At 41.3% G+C, this 11,725-nt stretch overlaps 1 protein-coding gene across 3 annotated transcripts in view; it reads left to right on the top strand.

Annotated features, from left to right (window-relative positions):
* Positions 1 to 210: 210 nt before the first annotated feature.
* Luc7l (LUC7 like) overlaps positions 211 to 11,725 on the top strand; it is a 29,337-nt gene continuing 17,822 nt past the window's right edge. The window contains exons 1-4 of one of the 3 annotated variants that reach the window (XM_021186248.3): positions 211 to 380; positions 1,262 to 1,332; positions 2,317 to 2,411; positions 5,556 to 5,654. In XM_021186248.3, the coding sequence (XP_021041907.1) occupies positions 5,559 to 5,654 (96 nt within the window). In that variant the 5' untranslated portion in view covers positions 211 to 380; positions 1,262 to 1,332; positions 2,317 to 2,411; positions 5,556 to 5,558. Of the gene's footprint in view, positions 381 to 1,261; positions 2,412 to 5,555; positions 5,655 to 11,725 lie in introns of all 3 variants that reach the window. The other 2 variants (XM_021186247.2, XM_085833187.1) reach the window with 2 other exon arrangements.

Genomic DNA, 11,725 nt, shown 5'->3' with positions numbered 1-11,725 from the left:
TCCACAGGGTAGCCTGACACCCAGGACGCTGGCCCTGAACTACTCAAGCATGATCCTGGGGATTACAGGCATACCACGCCCGGCCGAAATCAAGCTTAGTTGATCTAGTCTTTAGAACATCTGCGACCGGTCCACTCAGCGACTCCTGTACACTTCCCGACAGGCCTTGCATCAACGTCAAAGAACTTCCTCCCAGCATTCCCCGCGGCCGGAAGGCGCCGTGCGGGCTTCTGGCTGATAGGAGCGTCTTTTCTCGTTGCTGTTTGCGGCTTCTCTTGTTGAGTTGTGCGGAGCTTCTCGGCCGTCCCCACTGGCCACCATGTCCGCCCAGGCGCAGATGCGGGCCCTGTTGGACCAGCTCATGGGCACGGCTCGGGACGGTGAGTCTGAGCAGTGGCCCAGGCTCTGGGCGGGGTGGGAGCAAGGCGAGGCCGCCTGGAAGCCTGAGGTGAGGGCCGTGACAGCGTGCGTCTGCGCGGGGCGCCATTTTTCTCCCCTGCTTGCTGACCCCAGGCTCGGGGCCTTTGTCTGATCTGCTTGGCCTGCGAGTCTCTCGCAGCCGCCGCGTTCTACTGGTCCGGGCTGCCTCCTTCCTGAGAGTCCGATCCGACGGTGGGGCTCTGTCCCCTTCTCGTTTTCCGTCATGCGAGTTCCTCTTGGTCGGCACCGCGGCTCGGCGCCGCCGGGCAAACTGGAGCGTCGGCGAAGGGCTGGAACCAGCGCGGGCTCCGGGGTGCTGGCTGCCGGGTGGCGGAATTTCTCTGATACTCTTCGGAGGAGAGGCGATCCCCGAAGGAGCTGGACGGGTTTCGAAAAACCCGGGCGTTCTTGCTCCATACGGTTACACGGGGAGCCGCAAATGAGCATTTCTAACGTGGGTTCCCTCCGCGTACTTTTCTAGTCTTCCCTCCCTTCATTCCCCTGCCTCACAGATTAGCCTCGGTTTAGTCACCTCTCCGCATTCATTAGGTAGTTGGTTCTGTAAGGAGGCGTGCAAGATCATGGTGGTGTCTCAGGAAAACAGTTGCATCCTAGCAAAGCTAGATCCCTGCTGTGGTTTGTGTTTTCATTTTTACTAAAGTAATAAAGCTGTAATTTCACACTGGCACATTTCACAGGGCTGTGCAGATTCTTTGCACTATTTCATAGGTCAATACGTGCTTTTAGCTTTCTTTGTATGTTGAGTTGCTTTTGAATTGCTTCCCATATTTTTATTTCATACAAACTGAACAATTGTGGCCCCTCTATTTTATTTATAAAGGTTCAGTGTATCTTTGCCTGCCTACATCAATCTGCAAGGGAGTTGCAGAAAAGCCTCATGTTCATCGAGCCGTGAGTCACAACCAATTTCTAAGCTGTTATAACAAAAAGTGTTTGCTTTTTTTTCCCACAAGTAACTTTAAAAGTGTAGTTTAGAAAGAAAACATTTTCAGTAAAAAGACACGACATTAATCCTGGATGCTTGCCAATCCTGAACTATATTCTCCCTGACTATTACACAGCACTGTGTCCTGTACACAGATAGCCTTAGAATTTGTCACATACCACTTTGCCTTTACTATTATGTATCATTCCCCGACTTCCTTACTGCAGGTGTGGGCAAGAAAACTTTTCCTTTAAAACTTTTCAACAGCGGGCATAAAATTCTGCAGCTGAGTTCTTGAAGATTGCAGATGGGTACAGTATGTGTTGGAGTTCACAGTGTGTATTGACTAACCGGATTCCTTTTTGCTTTCTTTGGTATTGTCTTGTTAAAAGTGACTCCCAGGTGCCAACTTTCCTTTTTGAGGGTGGGGATGAAAGGGGGAGAAGAAGAAAAGGTCTAGAGATACTTAAGTCAGTGATAGAGCTTGAAAGCGGTCTTCCTCTTGTAGTTTTTTTCAGAAAGTACTGCCTATTAATTTGATTCTGACAAGAAAATCAGATTGTTGAGTAGCTTTGGTTGGTGGAGATTAGCAGCTGTACTGATCCGCAGTGGATTCATGGCACTCATTACACCGTGGGCCTTGATGGGTCATTTGCCCACATGTAAATTTGGGCGGATGCCTTCTGGTGCTCACTCCTACTTCTGACTCTGTTCTGTGAATTAACTGTGGAGTTAGATGTGGTTCAGTGTGCTTCTTCATAAAAACTCAGCTTAAAAACTATTTGTATTTTATTCCAATTGTAAATATCTTTAGCTCAGTTTCTTAGTGTATATAATGGGAAGAATACAGAAACACTAGTCTGCAAATCGTCCAGGTGTATTAATTTTGCCAGATAGCCTTGTGTAGTGAATGAGATAATACTTTATTTAAAACCACAAATGAATTTCAGGAGATGAAACCAGACAGAGGGTCAAGTTTACAGATGACCGTGTCTGCAAGAGTCACCTTCTGGACTGCTGCCCCCATGACATCCTTGCTGGGACGGTAGGTGCATTCTAGACCTTTGTGATTAGATTACTTAGAAGGAGTGCTACAGTGAATGTTTATATATATAATAAAATATATATATATATATTTTTTTTTTTTGAACCCAAGAGAGAGATTTTGTCTTTAAAAAATTACCAGCATTCGGGAAGCAGAGACAGGCGGATTTCTGAGTTCGGGGCCAGCCTGGTCTACAGAGTGAGTTCCAGGACAGCCAGGGCTACACAGAGAAACCCTGTCTCGAAAAAAACCAAAAAAAAAAAAAAAAAACCAAAAAAAAAAACCCAACAACAACAACAAAACATTACATGATGGGTGCTTAGAGAGGTGGCTCAGTGGGTAAGAGCACTTTTTGCTCTTGCAGAGGACCCACGTGTTGGCTTACAGATATCTATAACTCCAGTTCTAGGGCATCTAATACTTTTATATGCTCGACAACTACATTCGTTCATGTGCACATACCCAGACACTGGAATATGTGTAATTTGAAAATTATAAAATTAAGCCTTAAAATTAAATAATGTAATGTTTGAAAATAGAGTGTTAGGATTAGAATTGTTGGACTACCTACTTTATACTGTTATAAGGAGTTACAGGGCTGGAGAGATGCCTCCGTATTTAAGAGCACTGGTTGTCCTTTCAGAGGCCCCGGGTTTAATTCCTGGGACTCACACGGCAACTTAAAACTGTCTTTTTTTTTTTTTTTGGTTTTTCGAGACCGGGTTTCTCTGTGTAGCCCTGGCTGTCCTGGCACTCACTTTGTAGACCAGGCTGGCCTCGAACTCAGAAATCCGCCTGCCTCTGCCTCCCGAGTGCTGGGATTAAAGGCGTGCGCCACCACGCCCGGCTGAGTATTTCATACACGCATACAAGGTATTCTACTCTTATCCATCTCTCCACACTCAGGGGATTTGACTTTGAGGGTCTCATGGGACATATGGAGTGGGAGTTGTAGGGGGAGTGAATGTTTTTTAGGTAGAATTCTATTTTCCTTTACCATGTAAAGTCTGTTGCTCTTCAAATTATAGATTGTTGGTAAGTGCTTGGGTTGTGAAACATTTCATTGAAATCCATTAAGCAATCGTGTTGTTTTGAAAATTTTGCTGATCTTATTTAATTTCAAGTTGAATTTATATTAGACCTTACTAATAGTATATTTACATAAATGCATACATATGTATATACATACAAACACATAATTTTGGATGTAGGCCTGGGTCCATGCAGGTGTGCACAGAGGCCAAAAGAATGCATTGGATCCTCTGGAATTGGAATTATAGGTAGTTTTTAGTCCTTCTGAGCCACCTTTTCAGCCTCTGTTTGCTCTTACCTTATTTATTATTTATACTGAATGTGTATTTGTTGTGTGCATGTCCGTGTAGGTGCCAAGGTGTTCATGTAGATGTCAGAGGACAATTTGGAGGAAAGATTCTGTCCCCCCATTGGATCTGGGGATTGCACTCATCATCAGGTGGCTTTTCCTGCTGAGTCATCTTATCAGCCCCTAATATAAAATGAAAATCAAATGGAGATCACATTGATTATATACTTTTATAACTCTTTCAAGAAATCTAACCAATAACTGTAGACTCTGAATAACACAGATAAATTATAGTTTTGAGGAATGTGCTTTCATTTGAAATTAAATTTAAGATTAAGCAGTGAAGAGAGTCATCTGCCATATTTCAGCCATTTAGAATGAGTGTTTTGGGAAGGTCCAGTTCAAGACTTTCACAGCCATTTTGAGAAGTGTATTGATTGTATGAAAGAATGTGTGCCAAAAAAACATTTCCTGGTGAATCCTGGATTAAAACTTGGGTAGTGGTATTTATTCATGTGTGTGTTCCTGCACTCATGCAGAAGCAAGAGGATAGTAGGTCTTGTCCTCTTGTCACTGATCACCCAGCCCCTTGAGACAGTGTTTCACTGTATATCTCTGGCTGACCTGGAACTTATTTTGTAGACCATCTGACTTGGTCTCTTACATGTTGGGATTAAAGTTGTTCACTACTTCTCCTGGCATGGAGCATCTTTGATGAGTGAAGATTTTGAGAATGCCTAGAAAGCTGATGCAGTAATACTGTATTCTTGTCCTTACCAGGCCCATATCTTTTCTTCCTCTTAACCAGATGTTTGGGATAATGAAAAAATAAAAATAAACTTGGGGCTGGTGAGATGGCTCAGTGGGTAAGAGCACCCGACTGCTCTTCCGAAGGTCCAGAGTTCAAATCCCAGCAACCACATGGTGGCTCACAACCATCCGTAACAAGATCTGGCGCCCTCTTCTGGAGTGTCTGAAGACAGCTACAGTGTACTTACATATAATAAATAAATAAATAAAAAAAAAAAAAATAAAAATAAACTTGACAAAAGCTAATCTTTTTTTTTTTTCTTTGAAATTTTAAGACAGGATCACTATGTAGTAGTCCTGGCTATCCTGGAGTTCTGTATGTATCCCGGGCTGGTCTGGAACTCAAGAGATCAGCCTGCCTCCAGAGTGCTAGAGTTAAAGGCATAGGCCGCCATTACCTGGCTAAATTACCTGGCTAAATAGTTCTAAACAATGAAATGAGAAAAATACATTTCTAGGTTATATCTCAGTTCTTTTTGTTTTTGTAATATAGTCTCATGTTGCCCACGCTGACCTTGAACTTATTATGAAGCCAAAGATGACTTGCATTCCTGACCCTCCCACTTTCCCTTCCTTACCAAGTACTACAATCACAGAAATGTGCAAATGTGCTTGCCTCCATTTCTTCTGTTGGAGACAGGGTCATATATATATGTACATATATCATTCATATATATATATACATATATATACATATACATACATACATTCAATTCATATATATATACATATATATACATACATACATATATATGTATGTATGTATATATATATATACACACACACACATAGATACACAGGCCAGGTTGGACTTGAACTTGCTATCCCTCTGCTGCTTAGCCTCCAGACCATTGAGATTATCAGCACACAACATTACACTTGGTCCATTTCTTCATTTACTCTCTATAAAACTATATTGCTTATTTCAGTGAAAGTTGAAACACTAAGTCATATTAATTACATGCTTTCTAAAATGGATAGGTGTTAATGTATAGTTTTTTTTTTCTCCACAGCGCATGGATTTAGGAGAATGTACCAAAATCCACGACTTGGCCCTTCGAGCAGATTATGAAATTGCAAGTAAAGAAAGAGACCTGTTTTTTGAATTAGATGTAAGATTTGTTTTCTGATTTGATTTATCAGGGCTGTAAAGTGTTAGTCGCTACTGAGAGTAATGTGATGTTTGTAAGTTACAAAGCAAATACTATGTATATCTTAACCAACCACTTTAAAGTTCTAATACACAACGGGTGGGTCTCAACCTGTTGCTGTATTGAGTTTTATTTCCTAGTTTGCTTTTTTTGTGCCTGACTCATATAGTCCATGTGTAGCACTTGTTATGTAGTCAGTTACAATCTTGAACTCTTAATCCACTTCCCACTGTGTGGTGAAATTACAGTCATTTGCCATCATAATAGATTTATATACTGCTGGCAATTGAACTCAGAGCTTCATGCATGTTGGACAGCATTCTACCAATCAAACTATTCCCAGCCCCTGGAAATTTTTAGCAAAAAGACTATTAAGATACTGGGTTTCAAAAAGTCACTTTCAGGACTGTATCTCTTGGGTATACTAAACTAAAATGACAGTATACTTATTCATTCATTTATTTATTTATTTTGATTTTTTTGAGACTGTTTCTCTGTATAGCCCTGGCTGTCCTGGAACTCACTTTGTAGACCAAGCTGGCCTCAAACTCAGAAATCTGCCTGCCTCTGCCTCCGGAGTGCTGGGATTAAAGGCGTGCACCATCACGCCTGGCTGACAGCCAGTTTTAAGCCACCCAATGTGTGTGTGTGTGTGTGTGTGTGTGTGTGTGTTGAGAATAGAGCCTGAAGAGAAACAGGTGCTCTTAACTAATGACCCCTACTTGTTTGTTTTTTGGGTTTTTTTGATACAAAGTCCTCACATTGTCAGCTCAGGCTGGCTGGTATTTACTGTTTTCCAGCTTGTCTTGAATGAGCCTCTTGCCTCAGCCTCCTGAGCTACTCTGTTTCGCTCAATGCCTTTTTAAAGTAGCCTGGTTAATGATGCAGAAGATCTTATGAAAATATTGGAACACATGTAGTGATTAATATATTATGAAGAGTATGGAGTTCATGATCTACACACAGTATTAAAAACTCTGGCTCAAGCAACTAAAAAAAATAAATAACAAATTGTACCTTCCAGAAATTTTTAGTCTTAATTTTTTGTTTCATTTTATTTTTAGCCAGGATTTCACTATTTAATTTTGTTTTACCTGGAACTCATATAGACCCTGGCTGGTTAGTTCACTGAGTTCACCTACCTCTACCTCCTGAATGCCAGTTTCTATTTTTATTTTTATTAATGTAGATGCCTTTTTGGTATATACATTTGACTGTAGATACTGTCAGAAGCCACAGAAGACGATAGAATTGTGAGCCACCTGACATGGCTGTCAAGAACTGAACTCTATAGATATCTACAAGAGTAGTATACTGTCTTTTTTTTTTTTTTTTAAGATTTATTTATTTATTATATGTAAGTATACTGTAGCTGTCTTGAGACACAGATGGTTGTAAGCCATCATGTGGTTGCTGAGATTTGAACTCAGGACCTTCGGAAGAACAGTCGGTGCTCTTAACCACTGAACCATCTCTCCAGCCCAGTAGTATACATTCATAACTGCTGAGTTATTTCTAGTCCCCCTGTTTGGTTACCTTGAGATGTTTCCATTACTGTGAAGAGACACGAAGACCAATGTGCCTTGTATAATGGACAGCATTTCATTTGGGCTGACTTACCTTTTCAGAGGTTTGATGTAGGAGCTGAGTGTTTTCCATCTTGCTCTGTAAGGGAAGGGAACTCAGAGAAGACTGGCTTCCTGGTAGCTAGGAGGAGGGTCCCAAAGCTCACCTCACCCACAATGTGACATACTTTCTCTAACAAGGCCATACCTCCTAATAGTGCCACTCCCTAGGCCAAGCATATTCAAACCACACACATACATTTTCTGTCACTGGCACTTAGCATGTAGAGCCCTCCTCCCAATCCTTTGGATACATTGATATATTTATCTGTGTAAGAATTCAAAGCGGGTAGTCAGACATTTTATCTGTGTAAGAGTTTGGAGTGGGATGAGGTGGTGCAAGCCCTTAATCCCAGCACTCAGGCAAAATCAGGCCAGCCAAGATTACACAGGGAAGACTTGTCTTGGGGAAAAAAAATAATGGAATCAAGGAGGCTGGCAGAATGGATTAACAGGGTTTCCTGTCAGGCCTGACAATTTGACATTAACCCTGGTGCCTACATTGTGGAAAGAGAAAACCCCCTCAAGATATCTTTTGACCTTCACATGTGGTGTATATGCTCCCTACAACACACAAGCACAAAATTAAAAATGTGTACTGGTACATCAAAGATTCCCACATACATGGATAAGAGAAACAGGGTAATGTTAACCAACAGGGCCTATTTTCCATTGTAAGATGTATAGTGTTTTGACTAGTTGAGATATTCTATTTAGAGATTTGGTAAGAGAATAGAGCTGAAGTATTTGTAGTATTTCAGTTAAGTGTAACCTAGTCATTAGTTGTGTTAGCTCATTTTTTATGATGATTTCACATTGTAAATGTACATGCTAGATAATCTTTTTGGTTTTCAGTTATACCTCAATATTTTTTTTCTTTTTTAAGATTTATTTATTATATGTAAGTACACTGTAGCTGTCTTCAGACACTCCAGAAGAGGGAGTCAGATCTCATTTTGGGTGGTTGTGAGCCACCATGTGGTTGCTGGGATTTGAACTCTGGACCTTCGGAAGAACAGTCGGGTGCTCTTACCCACTGAGCCATCTCACCAGCCCTATACCTCAATATTGATCTGCATAAAAATCCTTTAAACTAAGACAATTTTTTTGTAATATGTACATGAATGGTCTACTTTCTTTATATATATATACAATCCTCTCTTCCTCTCTCTTTTTTACTTTTTAGCTCAGCAGATTTTATTTTTAGTTTTGAAATTTATTTTGGGGCTCAGAGACATGGTTGTTCTAGAGGACCTGACTTTTTTTACCAGCACTCACAGGGTGACCCACAACTGTTTTTAACACCAACAGAGTGGGGGGTGGGGAATCTCATACTCAATGGCTTTCAACAGCATTGCACACATGGTGTATGTACGTACATGCAGGCAGAACAATGTAAAAATTATTTTTAATTTAGTTTTGAGGTAGGTAGGTGTGTGCTACTACCCTAAGATTCTCCCGACCCCCTTTTTTGAGACTGGGTCTCTTTACATAACATAGTCCTGGCTCTCCTGGAACTCTCTTAAGTAGACCAGGCTGTCCTCAAACTCACAGAAACCCACATGCTTTTCCTTCTGAGTGCTGCGATTAAAGGCATGTACCACCATCACTCTTGGCCACACCAAGGTTGTGAGTTTGTTTGTTTGTTTTTTAATGTGCATGTGTTTTTTTGCCTACATGTATGTCTGAGAGTGTCAGGTCTCAAACAGGGAAGCCTCAAGCATGAGGACCCAAGTTGAACTCTAGAATCTGTTACAGTTCCTCCAATTCCTTTTCCCTAAATGTGGTATTTAGACTGAAGCCAGCATTCCCTCAGGAGCTTGAAGACAGTTCCTTTTGCTTAAAGGTAGCACCTTATCTCCTTATCTTTTTTAACAAAGGGACCTGTGGCTGTTTCATTAATATATGACTAGTGCCTATTAGCTTTTCAAGGTTTATGTTAGCTTCTATGCTCCCTCAATACCAGCTCATAAACCTGACCTGGAACTGGAGTTGTGGATAGTTGTGAGCTGTCAAGTTATGGTGCTGGGAATTGAACCTAAGTCCTTTGGAAGAACCCAGTGCTATTAACCACTGAACAATCTCTCCAGCCCCATATCAAGCTTTTTTAATGGGAGTGCTGGGGATTTAACTCAGATGTCCCATACCTGGACATCTCCCCAACCTCTTATTTATATAGTTATTTAAAGATTTTATTTATTTTATGTATATGAGTACACTACAGCTGTTGTGAGCCTTCATGTGGTTGTTGGGAATCGAATTTAGGATGTCTGCTCACCCCAGTCAACCCCACTCTCTCAGTCTCTGCTCGATCCGGCCTAAAGATTTATTTATTATTATAAATAAGTACACTATAGCTGTCTTCAGATGTACCAGAAGAGGGTGTCACATCTTATTACAGGTGGTTGTGATCCACCATGTGGTTGCTGGGATGTGAACTCAGGACCTTCGGAAAAGCAGTCAGTGCTCTTACCCTCTGAGCCATCTTACCAGCCCCCTCCCAAAACTTTTTTTTGGGGGAGGGGTTCCCAGACAGGATTTCTCTGTATAGACCTGGCTGTCCTGGAACTCACTCTGTAGACCAGGCTGGCCATGAACTCAGAAATCCGCCTGCCTCTGCCTCCCAAGTGCTGGGATTAAAGGCATGTGCCACTACGCCCTGCTCCCCAAACTCTTTTGCATTGGTATTTTAATGAAGAGTTACTAAGTAGCTCAGTTCAGCATCAAGTTGAAAATCTTGCCTCAGTGATAGGCATGTACCACCAAGTAGGCTCCTTGAGTAGATAGATGGCTTTAGGAACTGGTCTTTTATAAATGTAAGGGGGTGATATCCTCTTGGTCACTTCTAAAGAACTGTTAAAACTTACTCAGCATGGTCTAGAAGTGGAGAGCATGCTTAGTGGGAGAGTATTTGCCTAGCTGTGGAAGGTCCTGGGGAATGTCATCTCCAGCACCTTCAAAAGAAATGGGGAAGGGAGAGTGAGAAGGATGAAAGGAAATTTCTCAAAAGAAATACTTGGGTGTTAGTGTGAGAAGTATGAGACTGCATGAGGTTTATGATGAGGTCATTTGGAATTAGTGAAGTAGCAAAAACTAAAGCATTTATTTATAGAAGGGATTAAAGTCTTTTCTGTTTAAGAGTGGTTTAATGGGTCTGGAGAGATGTCTTGGTTAGAGCACGTACTTCTCTTGCAGAAGACTGGAGCTTGGTATCACATTCATGTAGGGTGGCTCACAACTGCCTGTAACTCCATCTCCAGGGGATCTATTGCTCTATGGATTTCTGTATTCATGTGCATATCCACATACAGACATGAACATATATACATAATTAGAAAATTATGTTTACTATACTGATGTAGAGCATAGAATTTGGATATGATGTGAGTTGGGGGTAATCTCAATGGTAGAGTCCTGCCCCCCAGCTCAAGCCCTCACCCAAATTATTTACAGTAACATGGACAGTACAGATACAAAGCACTTTAGTTATTTGTTGTCTGTATGTGGGTGTGTATATTATGAGTTCTGGCTGTAAAGACCAGAGACATCATATCCCCTTGGAGTTGGAGTTATATGCAGTTGTGAGTCACCTGACAAACTTGGGTCCTCTTTAAGAGCAGAATTGGCTTTTAAACACTGAGCCATCAGTCCCTAAAGCATTTTTGGGTTCTCTTTTAGTGGTCATGTATTTCTAAATTGAGGAGTTCATACTTTGTCTATAAAACTGCAGACCTGCAGTCAGGTTAATACTACTGCTGAAACATAGCTTGGTTGATCTCCTTTTTAGCCATATTTCAGAGTAGTTCTCAGAAGGAAATGTCATAATGTGAGACTATGCTGGCCAAAGGTGGGGGGTGGGGGTGGGGTGGGATGGGTGTTACATTTATAGAAAATTTCTAGAATGATGCAACAGGTAGAGTCAAGCATTTGCATATAAGTGGTTTTTACTATAAGTCCCCCACTTATTTATGTTTGCTTGTTTAGTTTTGGTTGTTATTTGATATAAGGTCTTGCAATGTAAACTTGGCTGCCCTGAATCTTACTGTGTAGACTAGGCTGCTCTTGAGCTCACAGATCTTTTTAAAAGTTTACATCCACCCCCCCTACCCGTTTTCTTTTATCTTTTGTTTTGCTTTCTAGGATACAGTGAGTCTCATGTAGCCAAGGCTAATTTCAAGCTTTGTAGCTATGGTTTGACTCTCCCTCCCAAGTGTTAAGATTACAGACAATTGCCTAAAGTCAAGTAAATACTTTTCTGTAAAAATACTATAGCTTAGAGTGTTTACCTATAATCCCAGCACTCAAGAGGCTAAGGAAGGCGTTTATTGTTTAGTAAGGCTGGCATAGCAAAGTTCAGAGCTAGCCAGGACACAGTAATCTTGTTTTCTGTTTTCCCCCAAAACACAA

Source organism: Mus caroli, unplaced genomic scaffold, assembly GCF_978045245.1.
Source record: "Mus caroli unplaced genomic scaffold, Mus_caroli_1 scaffold_18, whole genome shotgun sequence".
Lineage (NCBI taxonomy): Eukaryota > Metazoa > Chordata > Mammalia > Rodentia > Muridae > Mus > Mus caroli.
Note: the sequence above shows the minus strand (reverse complement) of the source record. Positions and strands in the feature narration are given on the sequence as shown.